The sequence below is a fragment of the Chlamydomonas reinhardtii genome, chromosome 4 (assembly GCF_000002595.2).
Source record: "Chlamydomonas reinhardtii strain CC-503 cw92 mt+ chromosome 4, whole genome shotgun sequence".
NCBI classification, from domain to species: Eukaryota; Viridiplantae; Chlorophyta; class Chlorophyceae; order Chlamydomonadales; family Chlamydomonadaceae; genus Chlamydomonas; species Chlamydomonas reinhardtii.
Genome location: NC_057007.1, coordinates 418,718 through 439,736, shown reverse-complemented (window position 1 = coordinate 439,736; position 21,019 = coordinate 418,718). Strand labels below are relative to the sequence as shown.

General features: G+C 64.7%; 3 protein-coding genes across 3 annotated transcripts in view; all 3 read left to right on the top strand.

Annotated features, from left to right (window-relative positions):
• Window positions 1-100: 100 nt before the first annotated feature.
• Window positions 101-10,322, top strand: CHLRE_04g217921v5 (uncharacterized protein). Its single transcript, XM_043061757.1, has 23 exons — window positions 101-567; window positions 904-951; window positions 1,224-1,294; window positions 1,519-1,654; window positions 1,921-1,980; window positions 2,215-2,358; window positions 2,778-2,950; window positions 3,112-3,181; window positions 3,490-3,606; window positions 3,847-3,944; window positions 4,248-4,324; window positions 4,537-4,637; window positions 5,148-5,283; window positions 5,537-5,649; window positions 5,842-6,010; window positions 6,224-6,390; window positions 6,681-6,809; window positions 7,231-7,359; window positions 7,572-7,660; window positions 8,039-8,221; window positions 8,532-8,619; window positions 8,844-8,982; window positions 9,299-10,322. The coding sequence occupies exons 1-23, from the start codon at window positions 328-330 to the stop codon at window positions 9,520-9,522; spliced, it is 2,901 nt and encodes a 966-aa protein (XP_042925013.1). The 5' UTR covers window positions 101-327; the 3' UTR covers window positions 9,523-10,322.
• A 2,358-nt stretch (window positions 10,323-12,680) lies between these two features.
• CHLRE_04g217920v5 (uncharacterized protein) lies at window positions 12,681-17,936 on the top strand. The gene is made up of 2 exons (XM_043061756.1): window positions 12,681-15,279; window positions 15,675-17,936. Exons 1-2 carry the CDS (start codon window positions 13,027-13,029, stop codon window positions 16,833-16,835), a joined length of 3,414 nt encoding a protein of 1,137 aa, XP_042925012.1. The 5' UTR covers window positions 12,681-13,026; the 3' UTR covers window positions 16,836-17,936.
• Window positions 17,937-17,990: 54 nt separating this feature from the next.
• Window positions 17,991-21,019, top strand: part of CHLRE_04g217919v5 (uncharacterized protein) — a 16,986-nt gene continuing 13,957 nt past the window's right edge. Inside the window, exons 1-5 of the mRNA XM_043061755.1 lie at window positions 17,991-18,155; window positions 18,393-19,216; window positions 19,478-19,608; window positions 19,990-20,109; window positions 20,591-20,945. Of these exons, the coding sequence (XP_042925011.1) occupies window positions 18,458-19,216; window positions 19,478-19,608; window positions 19,990-20,109; window positions 20,591-20,945 (1,365 nt within the window). The 5' untranslated portion in view covers window positions 17,991-18,155; window positions 18,393-18,457. The remainder of the gene's footprint in view (window positions 18,156-18,392; window positions 19,217-19,477; window positions 19,609-19,989; window positions 20,110-20,590; window positions 20,946-21,019) is intronic.

Genomic DNA, 21,019 nt, shown 5'->3' with positions numbered 1-21,019 from the left:
TATCCGTTTTTATGTGTATGCTACAATTGTACTGTATGTCCGAAGCACACAAGGCAACCGCAAGAGCACGCGGGAAACGTCTTGCATTTGCCCACTTGGTGCATCGCACTCGCTGTTCCAGACGCAGGCTCGCTGAGACACACCTACTTTTGTGGTACTGTGCTAGCAAATAGTTAGCCCCACACCGCAGAATATTTCGGGGCCCGACTAGCGATCGTCGACCGAAGCAATTTGCTTGGGCACAACTGCGGCCCTTACTCCTTAACCAGTAGGAATTTGGCGATTTCCACCTTGAGTTTTGACCGTGGCCAATAGGGAGCAGCAACCATGGCGAACGCGGTCGAGCGCAGCTGCACCATGCTTGTCTATAACGACAAGCAGGCCTCTGCCAGCGAAATCAGGGAGGCTCTTGAGGGCAATGACCCGTTGGCGAAGCAGGCGGCCATGAAGAAGGCGGTGTCGCTGCTGCTTGCGGGCGAGCAGCTCCCAGCTCTCTTCATTACCATCGTGCGCTACGTGCTGCCCTCGGAGGACCACATGGTGCAGAAGCTGTTGCTATTGTATCTGGTGAGTAGACTGGACAGACGTGCTTGGGATGCAGCGCGTCAGGGTCAGCGCGGCAAAGAGTTGAATGGTCGGGCAACTGCTGATCCAGGCAGAGAAAGCAGGGGCCTGGCCAGGCAGAGCTTTTGCGGATGAAATGGACTCCGTAATATGGCGCTGGATCGTGCCAGCAAGCCTGTGGGAAGGATGAAGACAGGGGTGCAGCTTGGCGCAGGGCATGTCGGCAACAGCGCGCGGGAGTGTTGCGACCGACCACGGCGTGGGCGCAAGTCCATAAACGGGGCGTCAACCGGTCCGAGGCGCTGCTGTTTGACCTCTGTATGCACTATATATTTGCAGGAGGCGATTGAGAAGACGGACGCGTCGGGCAAGCTGCTGCCGGAGATGGTGAGCGGGCGTGCTTCCGGGTGGTCGGGGTTTTCCACCTGGCGCGCAACTTACCATGGATGGTGTGACAGTCAGAAGGGCGGGCGATGACCGGTCCATCGCCAATGGACAGGAGCGCACCAGCTCTGGCCACAGGATTGGCAGTCAACTGTGGGACACATGGGCCTGGCGGCAGCAGGGGGGGCAGCGTGGGGGCGCAGGGGGGGGGGGGGGCAGCGACGATTTTTAACTGGAAACCGTGCTGACGCTCCGCGAATGGCTCATGCGTGCAGATTCTGATTTGCCAGAACCTGCGCAACAACCTGCAGCACCCCAATGAGTACATTCGCGGTGTGACGCTCAGGTGCGTCTCCCTGATGCACGGGTCACCGGCGGCGATATGCCAGCTTTGGGGCTGCTAGATGCGGTTGGCTGGGACAGCTGGACATACGAACACTCCGGCTTCTTGAGGTTTCCCTGCGCCAAGCGTGTTTGACGCACAGGCGCAGGCGCCGGGCTAGGAGGGCAACCTAGACACGCTCACGCACGCCATCGCAAAACACGCGCGCACATGCACGCACGGCACAGGTTTCTGTGCCGCATCAAGGAGGAGGAGATCCTGGAGCCGCTGGTGCCCTCCATCCTGGCCAACCTGGAACACCGCCACAGCTACGTGCGCCGCAATGCCGTGCTGGCCATCAACTCCATCTACAAGCTGCCCAAGGTGTGTGAGCAGCGAAAAAGGCGGAAGCGCTGGTACTAGCTGGACAGCATCTAGGCCTCGAAATAGGGGCGGGTGCCGGATGTCCAGTAGGCGGAGGAGGATAACGGGACGGCACTGCAAGAGGCCGTGTGTCGTGTAGCATGGGCAGCAGAGATGGCGGGGGGAGAGACGGGAAACGATAGTTTAGCACGATTGATTGAGTACTGCGGGTCTTCTAGCCAGCCTCTCCGCATCAACCCAACTCATCCCCGCATTTTGGGTTGCAGGGTGAGCTGCTGATGCCGGACGCTCCGGAGACCATCGAGCGGCTGCTGCGCCAGGAGCAGGTGCGTGCGTGGGAGGCTAGGCGCGCATGCCACACGGGCACACGGCGACCCTGTTGGTGGCGCTGGCGCTGGGGCCCGGGCCCAAGCCCCAGATGGCATCGCTGCTAGCTTGCCGCGGGCTCGCGGCCGTGGAACCTGGATGCCGCGCGGGCAGCGGGTGGCGAGCTCGACGCCCATACCCTTCACCATGCCATTTATTCACCCTCGCCGCGCCGCCTGTTTTTCCGCACACAGGACCTGTCTGCGCGGCGCAACTGCCTGGCCATGCTGACCAACCACGCCACCGACCGCGCCATCCGCTACCTGCTGGACAGCGCCGACCAGCTGGGCAGCTGGGGCGACCTGCTGCAGCTGTCCGCGCTGGACCTCATCCGCAAGGTGCGGGCGCAGCAGAGCAGCCAGGGAGCGGGCGGCGGGAGTGGGGGCGGAGGGGTTGGCGGGGTGAGGGTTGCGAGGTAGGTCGGCGGGCTGCGAAAGAGGTTGGCGCTGGGGAAAGTCGGCAGGAAGCGGGAAAGGAGGAAGGGGAGGTGTATTACTTCTGGCTGAGGACGGGAACGTGCTGGCGTATGGATGGTGTTAGACGGCGTGGAAACCGATAGCCAACTGAATTGAAGCTACGGCGGTCGTGTGGTCGTATGCTGCACGAGTTGGGGCCATACAGGGGCCTGGGCTGCGGGTGTCTGGCTGGACGCCGCCCCGTGTGCGGCAGACGACAACAAGTGGCAAAGAATTATGGATTGGGGCCCCCGCACCCTTGCCTTCCTTCAGCTTTCCCCTTCTGCACCCTCACGCCACAGGCCTGCCGCTCCTCGCCCGCGGAGAAGGGCAAGTTCATCAAGACCATCCTGGTGCTGCTGCAGTCGCCCAGCCCCGCCGTCATGTACGAGTGCGCCGTCACGCTGACCAGCCTGTCGTCCGCGCCCTCCGCCGTGCGCGCCGCCGCCAACTGCTTCTGCACGCTGCTGGCCAGGTGGGGCTTTTGGGTTCAGAGGCTGCTCGGGGGTCGGCTCCATGCAGTCGGTTGCAACAAGCGCGGGCGTGACTGTGTCAAGCATGAAAACAAACCATCGTAATGTTCTAACAGCTGATGCCTCAAACGCCCCCTCCCGCGCTTTTCTTTCCCATCTGCAGCCACTCCGACAACAACGTCAAGCTGATCGTGCTGGACCGGCTGCAGGAGCTTAAGGAGAAGCACCGCGAGGTGGGTACCGCGGTTGGTAGTGGATGGTAGGCCTGGTGGAGATGGCCAAGGGGCGGAAAAGAGGGGGCGGCTGGGGGAGGCGGGGCTAGTTAGTGTTGTGCACGGTGGGCCGACTGCAGTGGCAGGGCGCACGAGCGCTGCTGCGGCTTGGGCTCGTTTTGCCCGCGTTGGGCTCTTTGAACAATAAGCGTCCATGGTAACAACGCGTTATGCATGCCGCTGTGCTTGTCGGTTGGCCGTCTCTCACCACCGGGTCGTGCTCGTGTGGTCTTGCCTGCCGGCTCGCCCCCTGCCGCCGCCGCCCGCAGGTGATGACGGAGGTGGTGATGGACACGTTGCGCGCGCTGTCCTCGCCCAGCCTGGACATCCGCAAGAAGACACTGGACATCAGCCTGGACCTCATTACTGCCCGCAACATCGACGAGGTGGGTTCGCGGGAGCTTTTACGAGGACGTGCACGACGATTTGTACTAGGACTTGCACTTTGACTTGTATGCGGGCGGTCAATACGGCCTTTACTAGGGCCTGCAAAGTCACATGGCGAGCGTTGAAGTGTGCGGGCCAATGTGAGTGCAAGGCCGGCAGCCGGGCCGTATGCCTAAGACACGCACTCGAGAACGTGGGGCCTGTTGCTACAACGGTCATCGGTGTGTTTGCTTGGGCAGGTGGTGGGCGTGCTGAAGAAGGAGGTGGTCAAGACGCAGAACAAGGAGTACGACAAGGCCGGCGAGTACCGCCAGATGCTGGTGCAGGCCATCCACAGGTGTGTGGGGCGGGGGGATGGGGGTTGTATATACCAGCCCAAACTAAACCAAACCAAGGGGGGGACTGCCGGCCCGGTCAGCGGGGGCGCGCACAGACCACTGCGTGCAGCGCCTTACAGGGTCGGCGCAATTGGCAGCTAAGCGGGTAGCTATGGGGCCTTGGGACATTCGCGCCCGTGTGTGCCATGATGGTACGCGCGCGCGCTGTGTGCTAGCCAACCGCACGCTCCATCCCGGAACGCTGAACATTCCCCCGCTTCCGTATCCCGTCTGCCTACCCCCCGCTTGCTGTGCCTCCGCAGCTGCGCGGTGAAGTTCCCCGAGGTGGCGGGCAACGTGGTGCACGTGCTCATGGACTTCCTGGGCGACGCCAACACCGGTGAGGGCGGGCAGCCCTGGGGGCAGCAGCAGTAGCGCGAGCGCTGTGGCAGCAGCAGTAGCGCACGCAAGCGCTTGGAAGAGGGCAGGGCAGGGGGATAGGAAGGGCGAGTGAATTCAGGGCCCAGATAACGGCCGCAACGCAAGGAATCCCAGTGGGCTGACAGGCGGATGCTCCCACACACACTCTGTGTCTCTGCCCCTTTCCCCCAGCCTCGGCGCTGGACGTGATCTTCTTTGTGCGCGAGATCATGGAGACCAACGCGCGCCTGCGCCCCAACGTGCTGGAGCGCCTGCATACCATCTTCTACCAGGTGCGCTCCTGGGGGTGTGCGACCGTCACAAGGGAGCAGCGCAGGGCGTGTTACGCCTGCGTATGCCATGCGACGCTCCCGATCCTGTATCGTATCCGTGCCGTATCCACGCATATGGCTACTTTCGTTTCGTTTTCAACATACGGCCACTGTTTCGTTTCGTTTTCAACATACCGGTATTAGCGCGGCCTCCGCCACATGCACCGCTGCCCAGCTGCAACCCTCGCTCTTCACATGCACATTTGCGACCACCCACCTCGAACCTGATGTTCCGACTGCGCTGCCCAGCTGCAACCCGCGGCCCCTGCATCCACATTCTCGGCCACCCACCTCGAACCTGATATTCCCACTGCCCTGCCCAGCTGCAACCCCCGCCCCCGTAACAACGCGCCTGCTGTACCGTACTAGTGTTCCTGGCTATGCCTTTACTTCTTAAATAATCATGAATGTAGCCCCCATTGTCTACCGTCCATCACTTCTTGAATTACCATGATTGTAAACGCCCCACAGATCCGCTCCAGCCGGGTGGTCAGCTGCGCGCTGTGGATCATGGGCGAGTACTGCGCCACCACCTCGGAGATCGTGGCGGCGCTGGCCACTCTGAAGGAGGCGCTGGGGCCCGTGCCCTTCCTGGCTGAGCCCACAGGTGAGGCAGCGGGCGCCGCGGGGTTGGGGTAGGGCCAGCAGAGGATAAGGGCGGGTGAGGGGTGGCGGCTAGGTAGGGACTAGGTTGCGGCTGGGTGGCGGCCGGGCAAGGAAGGCCCTGTGGGCGTGTGCGTAGGAGGCACGCAGCATTGGAATCGGGTGCGGCTGATGTAGGGGCCATGCACGTCATGACGTGAAGCAGAGTTGGTTGGGGTGCGAACTGCTGACGTGTCTTGCGGGGTCGTGCGCTGCAGAGGACGAGGCTGCTGCCCCCGCCGCCGGCTCGAGCGCCGCCGCCGCGGCACCCACCGCGACGGTCGGCTCCAAGCGGCCCGCGGTGCTGGCGGACGGCACCTACGCCACGCAGGTGCGGGGCGGGACCAGCTGCAAGCGGGCTAGCAAACCATTGGGACCTGACCGTGCCGACGTACTTGGGCCGAAAGCCCCAAAGCCTGGGGCGTAGGTTACACTCCGCGTGCTCAGCAACAGCAGCCAACGCAAATTGCCCTTGCTCACTCCCATGCCTCCTCCTCACCCGTACAACACCCGCTCCTCGCAGAGCGCCGTGGCTGAGGTGAGCTCCGCCTCGGCGCTGGCGGCCACGGGCGCCGGCTCCGGCCCCAACCTGCGCGCGCTGCTGCTGGCGGGCGACTTCTTCCTGGGCGGCGTGGTGGCGGGCACGCAGGTCAAGCTGCTGCTGCGGCTCAAGGCGCTCAAGGAGACGCCGGGTGCGTCAGGGCTTGAGTTGGGCATGCGTATTTGGGCCGCGTGCTGCTGCTCAACCCGTTGCGTGGTGCCACTCCACACACCCATGCACACACGCGCGTGTCCTCCAGTGGTACTGGCGCTGCCTGGCGCTCGTCTCCTCCTCCTCCTCCTTGACTCTGCAACCCTGACTCTGCAACCCCTCCTGATTTCTCCAACACCCCGGCCGCCCACAGGCCCCCAGCTGAACGCCTACACCGCGGAGGCGATGCAGTACGTGGTGGCCACGCTGCGCCTGGGCGAGGCGGCGGGCGCCACGCCCACGCCGCTGGACGCCGACAGCCGCGACCGCATGATGCTGTGCCTGCGCGTGCTGGCAGGGCAGGACACCTGGTCCAACGAGGTGAGGACCGGATGTGCGGCTGCAGGGGGCTGCTGCGTTGGGAGCTGGCTACTGGCTTGGCTGCTACTGGCTTGGCTTCGGGTGGATGCTTTCCGTGTGTCTGGGGAATTGCCGGGCTGCCGGGGATGGAAGGGAGGTGCTTACGTGGAGTTCGGTGCTCGTGCCGGGAGCAGGAAGCGCCCGCAGAGGCTGGCGAACCTGACCGGCGGCTCACCTGGTGGTGAAAGGCGTTCGTTTGGAGCACGGCAGCACTCAGCAGAGCCCTGCCCTCTCTCCGCTGTTGTGCACAGGTGTGGCTGGCGGACTGCCGCGCCGCGTTCGCGAGCCTGACGCACGAGAAGCAGCGCGAGGCCAACGCGCGCAAGGCCAGCGCCCAGGCGCGCGCCGCCGTACAGCCGGACGACCTCATCGACTTCCAGGTGCGGGCGGCCGGGGCTGCGAGGAGGCAGGGGGTTACATTCATGGTTACTTAAGGAAGTGGTAGACGGTAGACATTCTGGGGGGAAAGGGTGAGCTACGGTACCAGAGCTAAATATAGAAGCGCGCTGGACTGCAATGGCAACGGTGCCGGGATGCACCGTGTTCACGTTTTCCGCGGGGAGGGAGATGCGGCGGGTGTTCGGAGTGGTACGGGTTGCGGCGCTGCTCACGCGGTCCGCAAGCGCGCCTGCAGAAGTTGACTGGCGTATGGGCTGCCCACCAACCTACCCACCAACTTGCAACAATCCATATGCTCATCGACCCACCCACATGCTAGCTCCGACAACCTCGTCGGGCATCGTGCGCATTCGTTTCCTTAAAGCATCTTCGGTAACACACCTTGTGTCATTCATTGCGCAGGTGCTCAAGAACCGCAAGGGCCTGTCGCAGCTGGAAGTGGAGGACGAGGTCACGTCCGACCTGGCGCGCGCCACGGGGTACGCCGAGGCCGCCGCCGCCGCCTCTAGCCGCCTCAACCGCGTCCTGCAGGTACGTGTGCGGCGGGCATGGATTCTCAGTCAGAGTCCTGAGGCTGAGTGCGTTGGGCGATGCATGCTCTGTTGGCCGTATTGACCCAGAGGCTGCGCTCGAATACCACCCCCACCTGCATTCCCCAGTCGCTATCTGCCCCACCCCTGCCTCGATCCTCGACCGCTGCCTGCTCCCCTCCCCTGCCGCGCCGCCCTCCCCGCCCCTCGCAGCTGACGGGTCTGTCCGACCCCGTGTACGCCGAGGCGGTGGTGACGGTGCACCAGTACGACATCGTGCTGGACGTGACCGTCACCAACAGGTGAATGGCGGCGGGGGGGGTACAATCAGGATTATGCGGGGTAAGGATGATTAAGGAAGTGGTGGACGGGAAGCGCGGCGCGCAATCACTCGGCCGGGCCATGTGCCGGACCATCGCCACCACGACAATAGACACGTCCCGTTTTCGAACACCCGCCCTTCCCTCGCCTCTCCCGCCACCATCGAACCAACCATGCCTGAAACCCTCCTCCCTCGCTCCCCGTCACTCTCTCCCTGACCTCGGTGCTGACCACACCTCTTCCCTACCTACGCGACCCCCCTCTCCCTCACAACACCCTCCCCCTGCTGCAACAACCTGCCAGCATCATCTCGTCTCAACTAACCATGCGTGCAACCCGCTCCTCACCCTCACCCCCAGGACGGCGGAGACGATGCAGGCGCTGTGCCTGGAGCTGGCCACCATGGGCGACCTCAAGCTGGTGGAGCGGCCGCAGAACTACACGCTGGCGCCCGGGGACACAAAGCTCATCCGCGCCAACATCAAGGTCTCATCCACCGAGACCGGCGTCATCTTCGGCAACATCGTGTACGAGGGCACTGGGTGAGTGAAGCAGCAACGGCAGCAGCAGCGGCGGCGGCAGCCGCGCCGGCCCTGTGCGCACCTGGTCTCCGTGCGCTGTCTGCACCTGCCCAACCCACGCCGCCATAACCGCTTTGCCAGCTTGCAAACCCGACCCGCTCCTGTCTCTCTCCCGCCTGCTGATGCACCTCCACCTCTCGCCCTCACCTGGCCTTTCGTCTCTTTCGTTCGGCGGGATCGGGCACATGACCCGCTGTGCTCCGCTAATTTGTTTTGGTACGGTTTGGTTTGGGCTGGTATTTACAACCCCCATCCCCTCGCCCCTCTTTAGGTATGCGGAGCGCAGTGTGGTGGTGCTCAACGACATCCACATCGACATCATGGACTACATTTCGCCCGCCTACTGCGCCGACGTGCAGGTGCGCGCGGGTGCTCGCGACCGGGGCGCGGCGTGGCGTGCACCCGTGCCGTTTCCGGGTGGTCCGGTGCTTTCTCTCTCTGTTGCATCCGGTGCTTGCACCACAATTTCCGGACTATCGCTGCCGTCTCGCAACGCGGCCCCCGCCTGCCCGGCCTCGCTCCTCGTCTTCCCCCGCCTCACATGTCCTCCTACCCTCCTCCTCCTCTTGCTGCTGCACTGCAGTTCCGCAACATGTGGGCTGAGTTCGAGTGGGAGAACAAGGTGGCCATCGCCACCAGCTTCAACGACGTGGCGGCGTTCCTGCAGCACATCATCGCCACCACCAACATGAAGTGCCTCACGCCGCCCTCCGCGCTAGAGGGTGAGAGCGCGCACCTGCACATCCATGTGAAATATCAGCGTCATTGACGGGTTGTTAAGCCGCCGCACCTGCCCCTGCCGGGGCTTGCCCTGCGCTGCTGCTCCTCAGCATGCGTCCGCAATCCGTCGCAACCCATCCTCTCGCGGCGTCGGCGCTCGCTGCTGTCATAATACACACCGCTGCCGCCTTCCACCTCTCCCGCTGCTCCCCCTGACCCTTTCCCTTTTTGATTGTCCCCAACACACGCACCTCCCTCCTCTTCTCCCCCATCCCCTCTTCCTCCCCTGCCCCCGCCTTCCACCTCCACCTCCTGCAGGCGAGTGCGGCTACCTGGCCGCCAACCTGTACGCCAAGTCGGTGTTCGGCGAGGACGCGCTGGTCAACGTGTCGGTGGAGAAGACGGCGGGCGGGCCGGACGGCGCGGGCGGCCGCCTGGTGGGCTACATCCGCATCCGCTCCAAGACGCAGGGCATCGCGCTCTCGCTGGGCGACAAGATCACGCTCATGCAGAAGGCGCCGCCCGCCACCGCCGCCGCGTGAGGCGCCTCGGCCGCGTGAGGCGCCTCGGCCGCGTGAGGCGCCTCGGCTGAGTCAGGCCGCCTCGGCAGCTGAGGGCGCCTGGGCCCCCTCGGCAGCAGAGGCTGCCTGGGCCGCTTGAGGCCGCCGCCGCGGAAGGCTGTGACGGCAGTGTGCGCGTTGGAGGAAAGAGGGCAGATGTGGGCCGAAGGAGGAGGAGGAGGAACAGGGCGGTGTGCAGGGTGCGCTGGTAAGAGGGATGCGGAAGGCGCGCTGCGTGCGTAGCAGCGGGTTTGAAGGAGGGAGCAGGCGGTCGCGGAGCGTGTGGATCAGGCGGGTGCGTGGGGCGGTCGCTGCTTGCTGGGCATGTGACAAGGAACTGGAGGGGGGTGTGACTAGGGTTCAGCCGAAGCAGGGGCCGTTGGCAACCAGCCAACCACAGATGAAGGGCAGGCCCAACGCGGATAGCGCACTGGGGCCGGCAACTAGGCGCGATTGTGGAGTAGCGGGGTAGGGCGTGTGGAGGGTCCACGTAGGTTTTGACACGGAGGAGGCGTTAGGGTGCCCTGCCTACGTATGTCTGGATGGGTGGAATCTATCGGTGTGCATGCTTGAGTGGAATGGCACCTTCCTGGTCAGCCTGTAGCAGAAGAGACCGGTCGGGCGACAAAAGCGCGGACATGCTGGGTATGGATGTGGCCTCATTTTGTGGAGGGCAAGTCTGGACAGTGTATGCAAGCCCCCACACGTTCAATGATGGCATGCACGACATTAGGTAAGTAGGTTTGACCCCGTGCCTGTGCTGCCTGTAAGGCTTTCACGCATGTGCCTCGCCCGCGGCACGACCTCATCACCAGCAGTCCGGCCAGGTCCAGCAGCACATGCCAGGGCTCCAACCGCTCCGTGTGCTGCCTGCTAGCTCCGACAACCTCCCCTGGCATCGTGCAAACTTGGTTTCCTTGAAGCATCTTCGGAGATACCTGGCCATACGCGTGGAGCCGGACAGCAGTCCACAATTGCGCACTCGCACTCAGCCGCACCAGCCAGCACCAACCGTCCATTCCAGCTTGACTGCGCAGGACTGCCAACCAACTTCACCCTCAGTGTGACCGTGCTCGCCATTCTACGTTTCTGATGCTACCAGCAAGCGTCATGAACGCATTTTTGAGGTCCCTGCCCTGTCGCCTCCCGGAGGACCGGGCTGTGCCGCACCACGCTGCATGCTGCACACACCATGCCGCCCCCCCCTCCCCCGCATCCATGCATGACTGACTGGCTGGTGGTGATGGATGTGCCGGCCTAGCAGGCACGCACGCGCCGCCGGTGTGTGCTGCTGACTGGCGAGCCCCACGCCATGTGCCTCCTGCACCGCAGCTCGCTGCCGCCGCTGACATGGGCAGCAGCTCCCCTCCCTTGCCATCCTCTGGCCCCTGTGCGCCATCCTGATCGGGTGCTGATGTGGCTCTGGAATTCTGTCAGGGGCCAGCTTACAGAGGGAATCTGCTGCTGCTGGGACCTCCCCTGGCTCGTATCTTCCATCTACACTGTAGAAATCTGCCCAAAATCCGCCGAAGGCGGAGAAAAAATTTTGGGTTTAGGTGCCGCGCATCTACGCAGGTGTAGACGTTTTTGGCCGGTTTTGGCGCAAAAATGGGGGAAGCGTAGACGTTTGGGGGGGCTTGGGGGCTTAAGTGTAGATGCCGCAGTCAAGGTCATCTACGCATGTGTAGATGCCGGGTGCCTGAGGGCATCTACAAGATACGAGCACTGTGCTGGGAAGTAAACACAAGCACGTGTAACAACCCTAAAGTTCCCTTGCAACAAAGCGGTCCACCCTTAGCCCACGTGGCTGGCGCCTTATGGCCAAATCTGTAGTGAAAGCTGTTTCCACGCAGGGGGGACGCGATGGGACAGGGTACGGGCCAGGTTGACGGAGGCCCATCATGTGCAGCGTTCAGCAACCAAGCTGCGACTTCAAGGCAGGCATGACTCTCTTCGCGGCTGGCATCGCTGGTGGGCTGGTAATTCGCGCTCCTTCTCGGATGCGACTAGCCCGCTACACCAGCGCTTGCATCTTTGGGGAGTGGCAAGAAACGGGTCCCAATGCAGGCCCTCGTGGCAGGCCCCTGGGCGAGAAAGATTGAGCATTTATGAATGCGGATGTTACAGAGGGGACAGTCCCAGGCTCCCAGCACCCGAAGACGCCGAGCCATCACATGCTATCAGGGCCCAACTTGACTCCACCAACCCCGACTTTGCTGCAAACCCTCCCGCGGGCAAAGTCCGTGTGACTCCGCGCACAGTGAGTCCTAGCCAAGCCTCAACCCGCCAGAGCCCCACCGCTGTGCCTCAACGTCACAAGCCTAGGCACAGGAGTGCCGGGAAACGTCTAGGCCGCAGGACACACGCACAGCGCACGCAGTAACCAAGGCGCAAGCGGCCAGGTACTAGAACGGTCGCCCACACGTGCATCCTGCCCACACACAAAGCCACCGACCACGCACAACCTCTCACGGCGAGGGAGGCGGGGAATCAGCGTCATACGGCAAGCGCAAAACCATGCCGTCACCAACAGCCCGAGATATGAAAGGATGCGCAAACGGCACAGCGTCCCAACCCTTTGGCCTGACTGGAGCATTTATGGGGGTGCTTTCTCGCCGCTCGGGCTGCATACCATCCCTGAATCGCTCTAACTGCGCCCCCCCCCCTCCCCCCAACGATGAACACTGGGCATGTTTGGGCCCCTGGATGCCGTGGGCTAGAACGTGGTTACGGCTCTTCTCGCCAGCAGCGGCGGCCTACCCCTAGAAGATGCAAGCCCTGGACTACACACACGAGCGAGTAGACGGGAGACCCGGCGAGAGATGCACGACTGCAGTGGGCTCCGCTGTTGTTGAGGCCAAAACGGTGTCGCAAATGGCTTTACATTTTGTTGGCGAGATGAGTGTAAGTAGCTAGGGAGACATGAGGCATATGAAGGCACTGTGGCGGCAGACACATAAAAAGCTATTGTTGTGGGGGAGTGGGGGCCTGGCGGCAAGCCTGGCGGGCGGATGGTGCGGATGGTGACTGGGGGCGGGGCAGGGCGCGGGCGCCGGGCGGGAGGGAGGCCGGCTGCATTGATTGACGGGTCCAACACGACACAAATGCCACAGAAAGGTGACTGGTAATAGCTGATAGCAATAGAATTCTGCTTCATCTTCAGGAATGCGCCGCGCAGGGGGACCGGACTGGCTGGAGAGACTCAACCAGAAACATGCGTGCGCAGCACAGAGCGAAACAGAAACAATTAACCTCCTGCAATACTTTGCCAGCCTTGCAACAACCTCCACGCCTCCACAACATAAGCTTGATGCGCTTCGCCGTGCCGTGCTCCGTTCCGACGGGCTTTCACGGCCGCTGCTAGCTGCGCTAATCGCCAGCCATGGCTGGGCCGGGCGGGCCATTCTTGCGAAATCAGCGGACGGAGACAGAGATGTATCTCGCGAGCAGGAGGTGTTCATGCGCACCAGTTATTTCTTCAAGAGGATGGCCAGCGAAAACACTGCACTGGCCGTGCTGCAAACTGACCTTTTAAACGTGTACGCAGCGCTGGCATCTCGGCCCGCCAGCCCTGGCTTCCACCGGCTCAACGTCCTGGTAATGGCAGCCACCGTCATGGCGGCAATTGCCACGGCGGTGCCAACCAACCGCTCACTCGGGCCAGTGCTGTACGCCGCCCTATCCCGTTCCCAAGCACCAGAGCACTTTGCGGCAGCCATTTTGCGTGCTGCCAGCCAGTCGGAGCCGCCCAACCGCAGTTGCGAAGCGCCAAACAGTGTTGGCGTGCCGGGAGCGGTGTCCACCCTGTGTACCATGCTGAAGGCGCTGTACTTCGCCGACTGCAGCATGCGGGCGCGCTGCAGCACACAGCAGGAGCAGGTGCCGGAGCCGGAGCCGGATGCCACTGCCGGCGCAGGGGCCGACACTGCGGCAAGAGCAGCAACGCAGGGGGCCGGGGCTGTAGGAGGGTTTGCGTCCGCAGCAGCACGCGCCTCGGAGCCGGCCGCGCAGGACACAGCGGCAGTCGCGCGGCCGTCTGCGAGTGCGGAGGGGCCCGCGGCGCGTGCTGGCGGCGAGTCGCTGCAGCCGCTGCTGCAGGGCCCGTGCCTGCAGTGCTTCCTTGTGTGGGTGCTGTCCTGCGCGCGGGAGTGCAGTGCGGTTGGCGAAGCATCACCAGGCGTGGGGGCTGGAAGCAGCGACAGCAGGGGCAGCAGGGGCAGCAGCGGCAACAGGGGCAGCAGCGCAACCTGCAGCGGCGGCACCGCGGCGGGCGCTTCCGCCAGCGGCTCGGCGGCAGCAGCGGGAAGCATGCCGGCAGCGCTCGTTCGCGCCCTGCGCTTTGCCGACATAAAGGACGACGTGCCGGTCGACCTGTTCACATCATTGCGTCTACTTGTTGGCGGGCCTGTGGAATGCGTGGTCCCGCGCAGACCAGGGCCTCAGCCGCAGATGCAGATTCAAGAAACGCCGCCGCAGCCACAACCGCAGCCACAGCAGCGGCAGCCACAACTGCAGCCACAACCGCATCTGCCACCGCAGCCACAGCAGCAGCCGCAGCACCTGCACCTGGGGCCATGCGGCGGGTCGCGGCCGCTGCTGGCGAGCGTGTGTGTGTACGACCTCGTGCAGCGCGGCTGGCTTGGGCACTCAGGAATAGAGCTAGAATCACTCAGTCCCTACGCACGCATTGACGCCGCCAGCGTCCTCGCCAACTTGCTGCTCCAGCTGCCGCCGCGCCAGGCGGCAGCGCGGCTGCCGGGGCTGTGGGCGATGCTGGTCTCTTGGCTGCCTGTCGTGCTGCTTGAGGATATGGAAGTTTACAGTGGCATACATATGGGCGCAGGCTCAGCCCTGCAAGATGTATGCCTGCTGCTACAGCTGCAGCTCCCAGCGGGCAGCAGCACGCAGCAGCAGGAGCAGCCCGCCGTGCCCTGCTACAGCCTGCGCTGCGCCCTGGACGCGGGCCTGCTAGGGGCGGTGGAGCGGACGCTCCGGCAGCCAGATGTGTTGCTACAGCCAGAATCGTGCCGCTACATGCCCCATGCAGTCCGCGTGCTTGCCGCGGTGCAGCAGCTGCTGTGCAGCTCGGGCGTGTGGCCGGCGGCGCTGGCGCACGGGCCACTGGCGCAGGTGGCTGGCCTGGTGGCGTCGCTGGCGCGCGTGACCGCGGCCTTGGCGAACGTCGCCGTGGGCTACGTAGGCATTTCAGGCAGCATACCACTGCCGCTGTTTGCTGCGTGTGCCGGCGGGCTGCCTCGAGCCGACTGGGAGGCGCTTGCTCTCAACCATGCAGGCGACGCATTCAGCTGCTGCCTCGCCGGCCTGCTGCACCTGCTGCTCGCCGCGATTGACGGCGGCAGTGACGACGGGCTGCCGTCGGGGCGGGCGCAGCCGCAGCATGCGCGGGAGCACTTGCAGCGAGAGCCACAGCAACAGGAGCAACCGCAGCAGGACCCGCCGCAGCGGGGGCAACCGCAGCCTCCGCAGGAGCAGGAGGAATGGCAGGACGCGGGGTGGCGGGCGTCGGTGGCGGCGGCGGGGGGTGGCGGGCCGCCGGCCGGCTCCGCGCCGTCGGCGCAGCAGCGGCTGCTTGGGAGCCTGGCAGTGGGCCTGTGGGCTGGCTACATCGCCCATACCGCCGCAAACATCATCTGCGGGGTTCCTGAAGGGCCGCTCCCTTCAGACGCCTGCGCAGCCCTTCGGGTGCTGCTGCCGCCCATCACGCGCGTGCTGGTCCAGGTGGGTAGCACGTGATTGATGGGGGGGCAGTGCTGGTGTTGATGCCGTGTGGGCGTCGCTGGCGTGCTGCATGAGTGGGGCGCGGCACAGGCGTGGCTGGCGTGCCGTCGCTGTGTAGATGATTCTTGCTGCTTGCTAGCCTGGAGCTTTCGACGACGTCTTGCATTTGCATTTACACTAGCAAACATTTCTCTGAGATGGGTAACGTTTGGGTGGCCGCGCTGGTCCGCATGCCCTTAAGCACCGCTTGCACGACTGCGCCACGCGGCACAGGATGGCTAAATCGGACGTTCCGCCGGTGACCTGACATCGGCAGAACGCGCGCTTCACCTGGCCTCAAACCTCAACACCTTGTGCGGGCCTGTGATGCTGCCTCCCCCGTGTATGACCCCCAGGCGTGCATGTCACACCGGCTGGCCGTGGCAGCCGACGTGCGGCTGCGGAACGTGCGCCAGGCGTTGGTGGGGGTGCAGAAGGAGGGCGGTGGAGGCACGGACGCGGAAACAGCGGCGCTGCAGGAGCTGCAGCAACTGGAGGAGGAGGCGGAGCAGGCGGCGGCGGTCGCGCGGTCATGGGCGGAGCTACGCGGCCGCCTAGAGATGCGGGTGCTTGGGCTCTTGATGCTCAGCAGCGCGCGGGCGGTGGCGCAGAGCGGAGACCGGCGGCTGCAGGCGATGTGGCTGCGGCTGCTGGCGGTGTGGTGGTCGCAGGGCAGCCTGGAGGCGCTTGATGGGTTCGTGTGGGCCAGTAGGACAAGGGCAGCCGACCGCGATGCGGGTGCCGCTGCGGCCGAGGCTGAAAACGCAGGCGGCGGCGGTGATGGTGGTGGTGGTGGTGGCACAGCGGCCGACATTGGCGGGGCGAGCGCAGGCATAGCAGGCACGCCGGCGGCGGCGCGTGACGGGTGCGCGGGCAGGACCACAAGCAGCAGTAGCAGCCAGCATAACGACGGCGGCGGCTGCAGCAGGGCGCGAGCGGACGAGTTGCCAGTCGACACGGTCACGCCGGAGCTCGTGTCCATGGCGCGTGCACACGGCTGGCCCGAGTTGGCGGATTTCGTGTCCCACGGGCCCGTCGTCATGCGGCGTGTGCTGGGGGACGCAGTGCTGCAGCCGGGCACGAAAGCGGAGGCGTTGGCAGCGGCTGTCGCTGGGAAGCACGAGGAGTGGGTGGATGGCATGGAGCCAGTGATGCGCAAGCTCTGGGTGTCGATGACTGGGGCTGACTGGTTCACAGGGTTGGCGGCACAGCAGACATGGCTGCTGCCGCGGGTAGAGGTGGAGCGGCAGCTTCTAGCAGCCAGCAGCAACAGCAGCAGTGACGGCGGCAGCGGTGTTGCATGCACGGGCGTGCGGCTGTGCGGCAACCCGGACTGCAGGCAGCTTGACGGCCCCACTGCCGTCCTGGCTCCCGGCACCGGCAAGACGTGTGCGCGCTGCCGGTCTGTGACCTACTGCTGCGGCGAGTGCCAGCTGCGCCACTGGACGGAGGGAGGGCACAAGGAGGAGTGTCCGCGGCTTGCAGCCGCGGCGCTGCGGCGCACAGAGGAGAAGTAAAAGCGTACGGGTAGCGGCCGAGCACTACTGGGCCGGAGGCGCATGTCGTTTGATATTGTGGCGGCAAAAGTCGGTGTAGCGGTGGGCAGCGCGCAGAGGATTGCTGGCGAGCGGCTGGCTGGCTGGCTGGGTTGAAGAGATGGCAAACTATGAACGAGTTGAATGTCGTAGCGGCTGAGCACTAGGCCGCCGTTACATTGCACTTAAATTTTCTTAAATTGAGGATGCAAATTCGAAGCTGGAGGCACAAATGGGGCTGCAGGAAAGGGCTGTGGAGGCCGCCACAGAGGCGCAGTTTTGTGTGTGTGTGTGTGTGTGTGTGGGGGGGGGGTTCGCCGCGTTCTGGTGCGTTCATGGTGGGGCAACCGGTAGACCCCACAGGTTAGTCATGCAGTCGACGATCGAGATAAATGGCCGTAGCAGGCCAAGGCGGATTTCTATGCGGGGCGATGGGGTATGGCAAGAGGCATGTCTTTGTAGTCCCGTGGATCGGGTACGCGGGGGAGGAGGCAGGTGTCGCCGCCGTGCGGTCACGAGTTCGGTGCAGCAACTGAATACATCAGCGGTGTATCAATGCACAGACACGTCATCGTCCCGCGTAGCTAGGAGTCTTGGGCTCGCCCCTCGGGCTTGCAAGGATACCGCCCATGTTTCATGGGGTACTGCAACTGTGGCGCAGGTGGCGCACACTTCAGGGGTGCCGGGGTGCGATGGCCAGGGTAAGCGGCAGGTTGGCGTCGTCCCGCTGTGTGCAGAGTTTCTCACATCCCACAATGAACGGGCGTTGCCAAGGCATGTGCTTACGACTGTTGTAACGCCGGAGTTACTGCACCGTACCAGGCGTCGCTGACTTGCTGACAGGCTGGTACCTGCTCACGCGCATTGGCGGGTCAGGGCTGTCAGTGAGATATAGACGCATCGTGCACTTCACCGCAGTACTTACCGATTCCCAGCGAGGGCGCTCAGATGACAGAGAGGGACATTCTGGCAGCAAGTAATGTAGGCGATGCGCTCTACTGGGGTTTGCATTTTGCAGTCTGCGATGGGGATCGAAGGCAAGGGGCGGGGGTAAGCGGGGCGTGTGCACGCTTCCGGGTTCGGGCTATGCTTATGATAATATACGGCGACTTGTGCAACGCTCTTACTTGATATAAAATGCTTCATAGTCAGTTTGCCAAGCAACTTTACCGTCCTGTCGTGTGAAGAACTGCGACCGACGCGAAGTCAACGGCTACGCTTGTGCGGATTCCCAAGCAGCGCTCTTGTCAGATTATATGATACTAGCATGACCACATCCAATTGAGCGTGGTGACCAGCAAGGTCGGTGAGGACGATTGTCGTGTCGCTTACGCCAAGTCGCCAGAGACGACGGGCATAGCTTGTGGCTTGACGCGCAAATATATGTCGCTGTGTTATAACTCAACTCGCCACACCTCAGCGGGGTTTCGAGGCTCGTAGAGATGTTGCACGCACGGACGACTGGCCTCGTTGTGCCGGAACCATACAATACCTGAGCGTATACCTGCCTGTGTGCTGTATCCTATGCTGTGACCCCAGGCGACACCTGCCGACGCCTCCCGCCAACGCCACCCCACAGCCTTGCTGCCACCCCACGAACGGCGATGCCCCACCACGCGCGGTGCGGGTGCAGGGGCCGCCGTGCCGCCGCCGCAGCAACGGAGTGCGCGAGTAGCCTAGGCCACAGTGCCTGCCGCCACCCCGTGCCGGGTCCATTTGGTGATGCGAGCAGGTGCTGCAGCGGCGGCGGCGGTAGCAGCAGCAGCACCAGGCACGAACGGCGGTCGCAAAGCCACATGGGAGCGCGGCGGCGGACGCTGCTTCACGCGAGCCTCATCGCCGCATTCCTCGCGGCGTGTTTGTCAGTGCCCATGTCCGCTGCGGCGAGCGCAGCGGCCGCGGCGACGGCCCCCGCAGCTGGGGAAGCGGCAACGGCAGCCGGGCTGCAGGCGGGCCGGGGCGGCGCCCTCAGTAGACTGCTCCTCCTAGCTGACACGGGCCCTGTGGCTAAGGCCGAGGCTGAAGCTGAGACTCAGGCTGAGACTCAGGCTAAGGCTGAGGCTGAGGCTTCAAGTCCTGAAGCGACAGCGACAGGCGTGTCAGCGTCAGCGGCAGGGGCAGGAGCAGTGGCGAGCGGAGGGGCAGCGAGGGCAGCGGGGGAAGGAGGAGGCGCAGCAGCAGGGAGAGCAGCAGGGGAATCCGCAAGCGGGGGAGCAGCAGGCGGCAAAGGTGATGGAGAGGTGGTGCTGGATGACCTGGGCGACGGCGATGGCACCGGAGATGGCGGCGGCGGCGGCGGGGCTCTGCTGATGCGTCCGTCCTTTGACGCGTCACTGGACTGGGCGGCGAACGTGACGGCCAAGGTGGGAGCCGGCGCGGGGGGCGGAGGCGTGGGATTGGGGTTGGGTAGGGGGGGGGGGGTAAATACCAGACCAAACTAAACCAAACCTGGAAGCGTGTGTCAGTCGTGCCATCCTCCCAGCAGGCTGCAGCCGCTGTCAAGTGCCCCTCTAGGCAGGCTATAGGCCCTGCCCAGCGCTGCCTCACGTGACCCGCACACCACTTCAACACACAACACAACACACACCACACAAACACTTACACACCTCACAACGCACACGCAGGGCCCTCATGGCTGCACGCTGCCCAAGCGCGCCGCGCCGCCCGGCCGCCTGCCGCCGCGCTGCCCGCCGCCGCGCCGCACTGTGAGCGAGGAAGAGGCGCGGCGGCTGGGCTGGAGGTTCGCGCCGCTGCTGTGAGTGTGTACGTGTGTGTGTGATTGTGTGATTGTGTGTGTGTGTGTGTGTGTGTGTGTGTGTGCGCGTGTGTGTGTGTGTGTGTGTGTGTGTGTGTTGTGGAAACAGCAAGGGAAGTGTGTTTGGATGAGTGGGGGGTGGCGGCACACCATAACGGAGACTAGGCACCTGAAATGGACCGCCCCACGCGCCCACCCCACCGCACCCACCCACCCACACACGCCCTCTGCCCCAGCCCTGCCCCCACCTCTGCCCCCGCCCTCTGCACCTCTGCCCCCACCCACCCTCTGCCCCCACCCACCCTCTGCCCCCACCGCACCTCTGCCCCCACCCACCCTCTGCCCCCACCCACCTCTGCCCCTCGGCCCTGCCGCCTGCAGGCACCAGCACCCGCTGGACTGGTCGCGCCTGTCCGACCCGGCGGCCTGGCTGCGCGGCGCGGCGCTGCTGGACCCGCTCACCTACACCCTCACCAGCTTCGACCAGTACCTGGAGGCCAGGTGGGGCGCTGGAGAGGCAGGATGGGGGGGGGGCCGGGTGGAGGTTGGGAGGCAGGGTTGGGGGGGCCAGGATGGGGGGCGGCGGGGGTTGGGTTTGGGGCCGGATTGGCCGGTGGTGGTTGCGAGAATCAAACCCAAAATGGATGGGTGGTGTGGGTTGGGGAATCGGGGTGGGATGAGGCAGGCGGGGACGGAGGCGGCAGATGAAGGCGGGGGAGGTGGGACGGGGTGCAGCGGGCGACGTTGGATGCGGCGCAACGGGATAGGTAGGCCTGCACTTGAGGAAGTGTCTAGGCCATTTTTAGAAACGAAGAGCCCAGCTGGGGTCCTGTAGCGTCTGTCTGGCACCTTAAAGAAGGGCAAGAAGCAATGTGTGTGCGCTGGTATTATAATACTGGCCTCAGTACTACCTCTGCATTTTCACCACACACCTCACTGCCGGTGCCGTCGCTGCTTCCGCCGCCGTCTTCGCCGCCGCCAGGCACCGGGCGCGGCGTGTGCGGGTGGAAAAGGCAGCGGAGGCCGCCGCCGCCGCCCGAGCCGCCGCAGAGAAGGCCAGTGGCAAGGCCGGCTCGCACACCGCCGCCTCACACGCCGCGGCAGCGCGCGCCGCCGGCGCCGCCGCGGCCGCCGCCGCGGCGGCGGCGGCGGCCGCGGACCCGTACTGGCTCATTCACGAGTCGTATGACACGCACAACTACTTCGCCACCCGCCTCACGCGGCGTGTGCAGCACGCACAGCACCGGTCGCCGCCGCCGCCGCTGGCGCCAGGGGCTGAGGCCCTCGGCAGCAACGCGTCTCACGCCCCGTCTGCGGCAGCAGCAGCAGCCGCGGGGGCGGGGGCGGGGCGGGGGGCGGGGACGGGAGGGGGGGCGGGGGCGGGGGCGGGGGCGGGGGCGGGGGCGGGGGC